This window comes from Aethalodelphis obliquidens, unplaced genomic scaffold (genome assembly GCF_003676395.1).
Source record: "Aethalodelphis obliquidens isolate GAN/ISIS:26980383/991018 unplaced genomic scaffold, ASM367639v1 scaffold1, whole genome shotgun sequence".
NCBI classification, from domain to species: domain Eukaryota; kingdom Metazoa; phylum Chordata; class Mammalia; order Artiodactyla; family Delphinidae; genus Aethalodelphis; species Aethalodelphis obliquidens.
Window position 1 is genome coordinate 93,958,475 of NW_020837945.1, and position 12,470 is coordinate 93,970,944.

Here is a 12,470-nt window from a genome sequence, read left to right on the forward strand (position 1 = left end):
GAGGGCCAGAATCCCACAGTGCTTTAGGAAAAATTTAACTCCATCACATCATAATTTGTCCTGGATCTGGGTACTTTTATTGGGAGACTAACACTAATCTGAATGAGAACAATGTTCTCTCTTTGAGAGAGTGTAAATTTGCTTTGGAATAGATGTCACCATATACTTTTCTCACGGAGCAAATTTTTCTGGTTACTCAATAAGCATTTTAAACAATGAATTTAACCACCAAATTAACGAAGCTTATGTAGTTAAAAAATTTATCTAACAATGTTGTCATGAAAAAAGGCTCTTGTACGGAGATCCTTACTGTCAAGCTGCAACGTGCTATGCAATCCACTGGCTGGGGTTTCTGACACAGTGTCCTCTTCTGGACAAGGGGGAAAGCAGAGCTTGGATGGGGAAGACATAACCCTTCAACGGGATAAATATCCTCCTGAAAGCTGACTGTACAGAATTCATTCAATAATATTCTTAGTCATGCACACATCCATCCATCCACCCACGCATTCATCTCGGAGCACCTTCTACGCATCAGGCTCTCTTCCACGCTCTAGGGGTTTAGCACTGCCCAAGAACAGAGTAAGTCTTGCCCATCAGAAACTGACATAATAGCCAGAGAAAGCAATTAACAAAAAACCCTACAGACAAACATGAAGCATGCTGCGTGGTGTTAAGTGCTGTGAGACGAAAGTAAAGCTGGGTAAGAGGACGGAGTGGTGGAGCTAGGAAGCACTGCTTCCAAATGAAAGCATGGGGATGCCATCTACTTGGATGGGGAAGGCTGTGGGAAGGCCAGCTCGGCAGGCTCCTGAAGGCAGCCACATATGGCTCCTCCAATTTAAATGAAATACAATTAAAAATTCAGTTCCTTGGGCTTACAGCCACATTTCAAGGGCTCAGCAGCCACGTGTGGCTAGGCACTATCTTATTGGACAGCACACGATACAGAACATTTCCATCATCACAGAAACTTCTCCTGGACAGTGCTGTTTTACAGGGTGGTCAGGAAAGGGTCGTCCAAAGAAGTGACATGTGAGAAGAGACCTGAAGGAAATGAGGGAAGTAACTCAAAGATATCGGAAGGGGCATGAGAGCCAGAGGGCACCAGAACTGCAAAGGTGGGGCGGGACGGCACAGCTGGTACGCTCAGTGAGACTACAGTGGCAGGAACAAGGGCAGGAACGAAGACCCTGAATGTGGAGGACCTGGAAAGCACTGTGAGAGCACTGGCTTTCCCTCTGGAAGAGAAGGGAAGGCACTGAGATGGGAGGGCTTCTGAGCAGAGCACTGACATGACCGTATTTGTATTTAACAGGATCACTCTGGCTTCGTGTGGAGAACAGACTGTAGTGTAGTGAGGATGAAAGTAGGGAAAATACTTAAGAGGCCGTTCCAATAACCCAGGGGCGAGATGATGGTGGCTCAAAAAGTGTAGTAGCTGTGCAGACGCTGAGAAACGGTCAGATTTCTGGGTAACTTTTGAAGGGAGCTTTGAAAGGATTTGCTGACTGACTGTAGATGAAGTCAAGGAAGAGCCCACGGGTTTCTGGCTTCCCCAAATGAAAGCACGGGGATGCCATCTACTTGGATGGGGAAGACTGTGGGAAGGCCAGGTTTCTGCTAGTGGTTACAGTGGTAGAAATTAAGAGCTTGGTTTCAAATTTAGGCAGCGAATCTAATTTCACCAGTGCATCCTGTAGTTAAGACAAAACTGACTTTACCGAACACACACGAGGGTATAAAATGTGCCAGACTTACGTTTTCGTCCTCCTGGATTTCCAAGGTGTAGGTGACTACTTCCTCAGGTGAACAGCCTTCTGGTTTATTCCACTGCAGTGTGACCCATGTGACCCCAGCTCGAACAAGTCTTGGTGCAGAGGGCATCTGAGGAATGTTTCCTAATGTGTAGCACACCACCTCTTGGCTATACCCACTGGAGAGAAACAGACCCGGTGAGACACGCTTAGGGGCACGGGCGGGGTCTCGGCATTTCAAAAGAGCAGGGATAAGCCCACCGGCTGTGCAACTTGCTTGGGTGGGAAAGTCTGGGGCCTGACAGGTTCATTGAGCAAAGGAAGGCAAGGATCCTTTATGTGATATTCCCTACCACAACTTCAATTTGCCCCAATCCACCCCACTGCCCCTTGCACTGCTCTGCTTAGGTCTGCTACTAGAAAAGCATGCCATGTTACAGGACAATAGATTTAAAAATTTACTTCCCCCCGAAAGCACCCAGGAGAAAGCACAGCACAGTGGTGATGGTGACAAGCTATAAGCCACAGCTACCAAGGAGGCTTCAAATCCATGTGAGAGCAAATAACTGTCTACTGATGAAATAAATGTTTTACAAATATATATGGTGCTATTTTCCAAATGTTTGTAGATACCTCTAGTTCATTTACAAATTCTTGAACTGTAGAAGCCTTTATCATTATGACCGTTCAACCAGTGCACTCTAAAAATACAATGGCTATCATGGGTAGGGAAGGAGGGCTGTAAACCTTGTGGTCTTAAGAAGTTCTTTAGGCTGGAAAAACGGTTGGGACCAATGGTGTGCTGAACCTTTAAGAAGATTTTCAACAATCAGTGATAAAGAAAAAGATTTTCCCCTTAATCAACAGTTACCCAAGAAGTACAACTGAAATACGGTCTTTTCAGAGCACCTTTAATCCACTGATGCTTCACCATAAACCTGTTCTTGCCTTTCTCTAGCAGCTTGGAGGCAAGCCGTGTGTCCTACCCAGTCCAGATTTTCTCCAGTCCTGTGAGTATCTGCCCGGGCTTGACAACAATGGACGGCCCAGCAACTCTTTCTTTGTATCAGCAAACACTCAGACATAGTTGAAAAAAGGCAACTGAATGAGTAGCTTGCTAAAGTGATGAAAGGAAAAGGCACACAATCTGAAAAAAATAAAGCCCCCAGAGGATTCCTTTCAAAATCTGTAGTTACCTTCCTCCTGATTCTCAGAGACCCCTAGTGGGCCTTTGCATTACAGCCCGCAAGGCTGCAAAGAGGCCACACAGTGGCATTTATCACCTCAGACGGGGCTTTCTAGCCTCTGATTAGGATTCCCTTTCAGAAAATCTCTAACTGGTTCGGTGTGGAGGCAGCAGGCGACCTTGCGCCTTTTGGCAACGTGACAGAAGCCTCAGAAACACCACACGGACGCTTAAAGGCATGAGGACCAGGAAACGCCATACCTGGTGCCAATGTCATTCCGAGCAGCCAGCCTGAATGTGTACCCCATTGCCGGACACAGCTTTGTCAATTTGCAGTGTTTTTGGCTCCCAAAGAAGCACTGTCTGAAACCACTGTTTCTTTTTCCCTGAAACAGCGAAACAATGCAAAGAAGTTTAAAAAAACATAGTAAGAGAACGAAGGAATATTTTGAACAACTGTTTAATTTCCTAGTTTGGATGGACAAAACCAAGAGAAGGAAAGTGCTCTACAGTGAAATGCCATCCCTAACACAAAGGCACTACAGAAAGCTGTGTTACCGAGAGGGATAATGCACGGTCCTTGTGGCATTTCGTCAACAAAATAAAAAAGGCCCTTTCAGGCACAAGGCAGTGCTCAAGTGAAGGATCACAGTTTCTCAGATCTTCTTCCTTACTTGGCCAAACTGCCTGATCTGACTCATAGGAGTGAGTCTGCAGCCTCACAGGATTGCTAACTCTGGAGCTGCACAGCCACCCCCAGATGGCCCAGCACCTGAGGACCAGGCTACGCAGCTCCGCAAGCCACAGAAAGTCCTCCCTGGTCTTCTCTCTCCTCTCCCGCCTTGTGGCAGCCCCCAAGCCCACACGTGTACATTCTGGCTAGTGAGCTGTTTGTCTACTCATCCCTAAATACTGGGCGCATGCCTTTGACTCATCTTGTCCACATCTGGTCTCCTCAAGGCAGTGCTCTGGACAATCTGGGAGCTCTATCAAGGCTTGCAGAGTTGAACTGAATGTCTGACAAGCACTTCATCTATACATATTACAGCCATTCTTAAGTTTCTTATGAGGCTGGAAACATATTTTAATGCATTCCTAGCCTTACATGATGCTTCAAACTCCTCGAAGGAAAAAGAAAACACTCCAGTGGGTTCTCTTAATAGAAGTAAGAAAACAAAAACAAAAACATAACTTAACTATGCTGTGCCATGCTCAGAGCCATGGAATACTCACATCGGCAGTTTTCTAGAATATTTCATACCCATAATCCACAGTATTTTATCTATGTTTACGCAGAAGAAAACCACATGCTAACACTGGATGAATTAGCATTTTAATCAGACAGCCGGGCCCAGGACTTCCAGGAATGTTTGAAATTCTCAATTTATTACATAAAAAAACAAAGAAAGCACATTTTTCTCCTAAGCAAATTTAAGCATTTCCTTCCTTAAAGCAGGCCTCCAAATGCTTACTACTGAAAGAAACATTCCAGGTGAAGTCTAGTTAAAAATAAATATACAACTAGCTTGAAGTATCCCTAGGTTGAACAGATTAAAAACCACCATGCCACATTCATCCTCAAACTCTTCCCAACTCTCCCCTCACAAGCAAGGTGGTACCCTTTTTCCAAGGAAGGGAGTAGAAGCCCTAACAGTCCTTAAGATCCAAAGTTCATTTTATCAAGGGTTCAAAGTACATTCAGGTGCAACTATGGAAAATGGGGAGTGGGGTGGGCAGGCAGTCAAACATAATGTCTTTCAGCGGCTACTTCAGCAAAGTCACCCTGTGACTTGCAAATCACGCCCTTATGCTTACTTTAACCTTGAGTGTTAAGGTTGCTGCAGACAATTTATTCACAGAAAACCCGTTTACGCATACATTTGCATAATTACATCCAGTGTCTGATTACACTCTATGCGCTGCATGCCCTGGTATGTTCTGTATCCATTTCAGGCAGTAGCGTGATCTACCTTCTTTCCTCCACTACTTCTGAGCTCAGAGTAAACAGTGCAAGAAAGGCACATCCTGCTGCCACGGAAGCCTCATCCCTTCCAAACCCAATGTTGGCTCCCCTTCAATGCCTCATTTTTCCTATTTCTTTGTTTGGTCTCCTTTGCCCATTTCTCGTGCTTAGAACTACAGCCAGTAAATAAAAGCAGCCTGTTCCTTACTAGGTTGATTTGCTTTACTTTGGTGAAAACCGGGCTGTGGTTTAAATGAGAAAAAAAGAGTGGGGAGGCATCAATGATGGAAACTAGACTTTTATTTTGAGGGGCCAGAGCACTGGGGCTCACTAAAGAATGGGGACAGAGGCATTCTGTGACCTTCAAGATGTTTTCCTATATTGCTAACATTAAAAAAAATTTTTTTCAACTTCAGTATCAAGAACAATTACTACATGAACTCCAACTTGCTTAGATAAATCATGCCAAATTTTCCATCTTAATACCTTCCAAGATATACAACTATGTGCACGAACCTCAGGAACACAGAGAATGACCCAGAGTTGCTGGAACTTCAGAATCAAGTTTTAGGAACAGTATTTGTAGAAGCTGAAGGGCGTAAGAGTACAACTATGTCACAGAGTTAAAGAAGTAAAGCTTATTGGTGAATTTTTAGAAGTCACTGAGTATAAAACAAAAAAAGGAGGGTGGGAGTAGCTTAACGAAGTATTTCGGACATGAGAAGCTTGAAAATACTCGTGGATGACATGGAGTTTAATATAAGAGGGATATCTGAGAAGAAAGAAATTAATATTCAGAAGAGTCGCTGCAGTGCAGAGGTAATCTACGGCTGAGAGGTTAGCAGGTGAAGATGGAGAACGCCAGTGTGGGATGGCTCCCGCGTCCCCCTGCTCATCCGTGAAAGCCCAGGCCAGGCTCTCAAATGGCTTTAGTCTTGGCATTAGAGTAAGTACACGCTCAAAGGTACAGGCGATGTGAAGAAGCTGTTTGTAAGCCAAGTGTGACCCCAGGTTGCAGACAGCATTTATAAATAACGTATTACGCAGCTCTTCTTGTCGACAGAAATGGATAGGGTTTAAAAAAAAAAGATTGTGCTTTAGAAGGCTAGAAGATTGATAGAAACGACAGGAGCGATAACGTGAATGTTTATCGTTATTTATCAGAAATTAAGTATGTCCAAGCCACTACTGTCTGAAGTTTTACAAATGGTAAATCACAACTTCCACGTTTGACAGGTAGCGTGGCTCCAAATGATTCTGAGATATGATAATTTATGGCACGTTCCCTCCTTTAATAAAATCTAATTTAAAGTACACAGGATTACTGAGACATAACCGCTTTACTTGGAAAGACAACTCACTTTTTAATAATTTAAAGTTAGCTTCATGCAAAATCTCCTACTAAAACATGGTCCTAATGGAAATGCATAATCTCTCTCGACACTTTGTAGGGCTGTTGCCGTCAATAATCTGGTCAAACACAGGCAGCAGGGACACCTGTGGCCAAGGCCTTGTCCTGGTCCGCTACTGCTGCTAGGCTACTTGTGGGGTGTTACATAGAGGGGGGTTCCAAAGGTCTAGGAGTTGGCTGGTCTCCAAGATCTGAGGTATGGATGCCCAGTAGCACCCTGATTCTGCATCTTGGGGGATGATGGACGTGCAGCATGGGAGCAGTCAGGATCAGAACCTCCCTAAGATGAGCATTTGAGTTCCTGTTCTCCCGGGGAAGCAACAAAAACTTCACCCCAACTAGAGAAAGAGGTGAGAGGAGGCTGGAAGCCCACACCCTTGATCGTCCTGGAGCAGACCTAGCCACTGGACTACTGACCTCATTGGACGTGAAGCCCCAGCGTGTTCTGGACTAACTTGCTACTGCCAGTGTCCACAAGCCCAAAAGGGCAGATTTCCAGGGTTCCCCGACTTGTTTCCATTTCATAATCTTGGGCATGCCCAAATAATTTTTTCTATTGCACACACCGGGTTCATTCAAGGACAAGGTTAATCTTTACTAGAATGTGAAGAAATCTTGGAATACAAACCAACTGTGTGTTAACAGAGCTCAAGGTGCTCACTTTGGCAGGGAGTGAGGCATTAAAAACCCAGCTGCTTCCTTTTTCAGCTGTGCTCCTCTTCTCGCTCAAATGAATTCACAGTTCTCGCTAATCTGCCATCATCCCACACTTAGACCTAGCCTGAGAGCACACATTCGCCAGCCTGGGCATTGAGACAAATGGAATTGTTTTCTGCCCAGGGTCCAGGGTGCTTGTCCTCCGATTCTGGTTAAAAGTGCTTGAAAAGTGCTCGATTTGCCAGCAGCTGAATCATGAACACAGCGTATATCAGATTAGTCCTGCCCCAGTCCTGAGGTCCCCTGCTTTGCCTCTATCATCTCTCTTACCATTGAACAAAAATACACTGCGTATTATCTACGTCCTAGACCCCACTGGTCAGCTTAATCTCCATGCCACCAGGCAGCCCACTCCCTGATGCCACTGCAACTCTATTTACCACAGAGTTCACTGGGCCTAGTCTGGATGTCTCATTTATCTGGTCCTTGGTGAACAAATGCATCTTTTCAGTCCTAGATTCACAGAGTGAAGCAGGGGCACCACCTTCGGGGGCGAGTCGCAGCCTTACCACAGTCAGAAAGCTACATACTCCACCCACATGTGTCCCTGCTCCATCCTCAGCCTCACTCCCTTTGCAGAAGGGTCATACATATGGTCACCACTCCTAATAATAATCAGAGTCCGGATGTTCTTTTAGGTCCTACAAAGTTCCTGCTTTACTCTGAAGAATGTCAACTTTTCGCCAGACTGTGAAAGGACCCAACCTTAGAGAGGCAGGGGTGAGAGCAGAAAGCATGGGGGAGTGTGTAGAATGTAACCCATGTGGCTACACAGCAGACAGTGACTCACCCTTGGAAACATTTTTCAAGATGAGTTAATATAAACTTCAGGGACAAAGATACTCTCAAACATTATTTCACTCTTTAAAATGAAATTTGGGGATAAATGATAAATAAAAGGTTTAAAATACTTTAAGGAATATATTCTCTATTTTCTCATTTTATCTTCTGCCCTTTTACTACCTACTTGAGTATTTTTCTTTCTAATCTAGTTTAAAATTTTAAATTAGCTCTTAAATAAGATTATAAATATATTATCCCCTCAAAAAAGGGGGGAGGGAGCACTTTGCTGACCTCCTGTGAGTCGCCCAAAGGAAGAGGACACATGTAGCACAACAATGAGGCAGAGACATTAATTGGCAGGAAAGCAGTTTTTCTCATGGGTTCCCTTTCCTTATCACTGAGGGAACAGCAGTAATCTCTCCCATCTGTTTAGTGAGAAGGGCCGGGTTTGTGCACCGCTGAGTCACACCCCGTCGGCTAGCGAGCCGCGCTGGCCACAGGGTCTGAGTCCCATCCTACCACTGCATCTCTGGGGCACATCTGTCTTCTTTCCCCTCTTCCCAGAACACTCAGAGGAGAGCAGGGGTAGGGAAAGAGTTATGCTGTACTTTCAAAGTCCATGCCCTTGCATATAAGTCTTAGGGCATAGTACCTAAAACACTGTATGTGCTACACAAAGATAAAGGGAAAAAGATGAATGGACTACGAGAGTCAAGAGAACCTTTTATGTCACACGGTGACGATTTGAAACATGTCCAAATGTTCTTTGATTCTCCATCCAGTGAGGAGCAAAGCCTATGACCCTTTCCCTTGAATGTGCATGGGCTCGTGACTGCAACTGACAGATGGAGTGGAAATGAAGTTGCGTGACTACCAAGGTGAGGTCTGAAGAGATGATGAAGTTTCTGTCTTTTCCCCGGAATGCTCACTTTCGCAATTCTGACTCCCCTGAGGCTGCCATGCTCTGAGGGAGCCTGAGACGAGGTCCCACCGCAGCCAGCAGTGACCACTAGATTTGTTGAGTGAGGACCCCACCAGAACGTTCTCCAGCTCCCAGCCAATGAGCCCTCCCAGCTGAACCGCCAGAAACTGTGGAACACAGGCTAGCTACTCCTCCAGTGCCCTGTCCAAATTCCCAACCCAGAATCCATGACATAAGAAAGTGACTGTTTTAAGGCATTACGTTTTGAGGTAATTTGTTATGCAATGTTACAGTCATTTATTCTGATGTCCACAGATGTCTAGAATATGAAGTTTTTCAGTAAACTTTTATAAATTCCTCCTGTACTATAAATAGCCAGGAGGTAAGGGAGCAGAAGTGTGCATGCTCGTACTCAAAACCGATGTTTAAAGTATGCCTGGATAAAGGCTTCTATTTTCTACATGCACTTAACACATGCTTTTTCCCTCAAAGCGTCCAACAACGTAAGGCCTCTCTGAATAGATCTTAAAAATTATTTCTGTAGAAGCTAAAAATGTAACAAGATTCCTATAAGATAAAGATCAACCAAAATTGTTAATCAATGGCAATGCAGTTACTTCATTTTACAGAGTGACATTTTAGAGAATTAAAATTTTTAATAATGCTATCCCCAAAGCTGTAGAGAACCCTGGGAATATTTTTAAATACAGACATGCAAAGGTCTTTGGGCAGTTTAGGTATTGCATAGCCTAAAGCCTCAGGAGTGAGCAAATTAAATAACCTTTCAAAGGACCTTCGCATAAAATCGTGTTTCTACCTCTGTTTGGTATCTGTTTATGACACATAATGGAATAAAGTTCCAGTGGATAAATCAATTTACAGTTAGGTCTGCCTATTTGAAAAATGGAATCTAAGTATATAAAAAGTATTTATTTCATAACATGCCAACTAATTTTTAAAGTTAAAATGTTTAAAAGTAGTTGTTAATTTGTAAAACTATGTAACTGAAAACAAACAAAAATATTTTTTTCAAATCTGTTTTCCTTCTTTATAAACTTAGTATCTTCATAACGTTGTCCTCACCGCTTGGGAAGATGAATCCTTAAAATGGGTTTGTTTCCTGCTAAGGAACTTAACACATCTATGGCCAATTCTATACATGCAACTCACGCATACTCCAACTAATTCAGGCCACAGTATTTTCTTGCCGGGAGTAATTCTGTAGACCGAGGTTGCTGTGGTTTCTCTGGCTGACATTTCCAATTCCCCTGGACTGCACTAACAATCTTGGAAGCTGGTATTTCCAACACTGGTACTACGAGATGAAGTTGGCTGATATTTTCAACTGCCTTCAGATTAACAGACTGGAAGTGATCCTTCCTGCTCGCTGGCACAAGAAAATGAGAATGGCCAGCACCAGGGTGCCCTGTGGTCACGTGGCTTGCGCTCTTCCTGATGTTTTCTTGATTCATTGACCTGCTTCTCTTACAGGTTCTTTCACAGCCAGGCCTGTTGCCTTCCCAAGCTGCTCTTACCATGTTTGATAACTGCCTGCTAAATAAATAACATGCATTTGGTTGTCAGGTGTCATGTGCTCGTGGCCCATGGCTGCTGGATCCAGACATGGGCTGAGTGATTCTGGGCTGGGCACTCTCTGTAACAGCATAGCTCAACCTGTCAGAAACATCAACGATAAATCAAATAAAAAAACAAGGCTGCACTGGCCAACTGAACTACTACCAGGCTCGAAGATTTAGTCTGCTAGTACATCTATATTTAGAAGCTGTACCAGCGTTGGCCGACCCTAGGCAACATCAAATATAAATGTTGGCTTGAGATATAAAAGCATGTATGGGTTCAGCATAGCCATATATAAGAAGGGGTTCATAACAGGGAGGTGGGGACACTCCACATCTGGGTGGATTCCAAAGTTCTTTGCACCAAACCTCACTCTCCCCTCAGTGATGCCTCTTTCATTTAACTGACCACTCTGGCACAGAGGAATTTTCAAAGGTAAGAAAAGGGGGTAGCGTAGTTTGGGGCTGCATGTCACTAAATAAATACTGCATGCATTTTATCCCCTGGCACACTAGTTTTTTATATTAGTGGGAGAGGCTTGGCTATCTGAAATAGCCAAGGATGTTCCTCTGGTTTAAAACAAACAAACATAATGTGCTTATATATCTCTCCAAATACGGAGGTTCACCTGATGTCGAGTGCTCTGATAGGATCAATGTGTTGAGACTATCCCAGTGAAGGGAAGGGGGTGATTTTAGAGCAGGTTGCCTATACAAGGGATGAACCAAGGGACGGATGGGCTCAGTTCACCCACCTAGCCAAGGCCCAAGGCGGCCATCCTCTAGCTGGCAACCAACAAGCAGGACAAATGAGTTGATAAATTAGGTGCCAAGGACCAAGATGCGCATATGTAATATAGCCTCAGCTGGAAGCTCCCCACAAAGTCTGCTGCCCTAACACATAATAACCCCCTCCTGTACACATGACAAATGGTAAAAAGCACGGAGAATCTGCTTCCGGTGTGCAGATGTCTGGGGTCCCTAAAAGAGAGGGCTCCTTTTAATCAGCTCTGTCTTTGATACCTATGGACTTCTCTGACTTATTAAATCCTTCCTTGCCTAGTTTCCTTCCATAGGGGCTGTAGTGGAGGAAGCTGTTCCCTGGGACCTCAGAAACCACCCTTTGACATGGAGGTGGTAAAGATCTGTGATGTGGCAAAACACTGTCATTCTGCCAGGTCACTGATTTGGCCCTTACGTAAAATATGGCTTTTGATGGACAAATGACAAACGAACCTGGGACCCCACTCTCCAATCTCCAACAGGGCACTCCCCGAGAATGGGCAAAGAGCTCGTGGGCCTGGGCAAATGGCACCTTCCCCTGACTTTCAGCCAGGCATCGGCGATGGGCTGGGGAGTAGGCACTGGCCTTCCGAGTTTTCTCCACTGAACAACAGGCTATGCAGCCTCGGGAAGCAGGGCTCCTCAGAGACAGCGTCAGCTGCACTCTCGGCGAGGCTCTCCTTATCCGCTCTGTGAGGCCAGTAAGTCACTCTGCTTGCCAACGCTACGGTTCTTCCAAGAAGGGCTGTCTAACCAGAAAAGCCACATGCAAATTCACTCGTGCCAAGAAGCCTTTTGAAAGATTATCAATATAACTAACGCCTAAGTTAAACAGGAATCTGATTAATAAAGCAGGAACCAAGCACCTCCTACGGGGCCAGCTCCTTCTCTATATGAGCTAGGTTGGCTGCTCCGGAACTGGATGCCCACAAAGCAACAGTCTGGGGCCTGCCGCCTCCTCTAGGTTTCTACAGTGGAGCTGCTGAGCCTGGGCCAGGCTGCCTAATGGTTCCCCATGGGCTTCTGGGCTCTACCTGGTGCTGGCCTTTTCTGTTCGAGTTCAAAGTATACTCCCCTTGACTTCTGCAGTATTTATGTCATTCGCGGTCTGCTGTGTTCTACAGTGGCGTTCACTCATTAGTCACCAGGAAAGCCAAATGTGACATTCCTTTTTGGGCTAGCTGAGTCACATGTGATGGAGAGTCTCGGGAACTCCACTAGTCACATTCCCACAAAGCTATTTTTCTGGTTCTTTTGTATATTCCCAACATGTCATGTCTGGAAGCAAAGCTAATGGCAAATTAGCATCTATATATAGCACTAACATCCATCTTTATTTAGTTCAAACCAGAGCTATTAACCTCAGGGCTC

The 12,470-nt window shown here is 44.8% G+C and overlaps 1 protein-coding gene across 8 annotated transcripts in view; it reads right to left on the reverse strand.

The window, feature by feature from the left end:
• The window catches only part of FNDC3B (fibronectin type III domain containing 3B), a 357,900-nt gene that overhangs the window by 63,502 nt on the left and 281,928 nt on the right, over positions 1-12,470 (reverse strand). For all 8 annotated transcript variants that reach the window (XM_027111777.1, XM_027111778.1, XM_027111774.1 and 5 more), the window contains 2 exons: positions 3,205-3,329; positions 1,762-1,936 (listed from right to left, as the gene is read on the reverse strand). In XM_027111777.1, the coding sequence (XP_026967578.1) occupies positions 1,762-1,936; positions 3,205-3,329 (300 nt within the window). The remainder of the gene's footprint in view (positions 1-1,761; positions 1,937-3,204; positions 3,330-12,470) is intronic.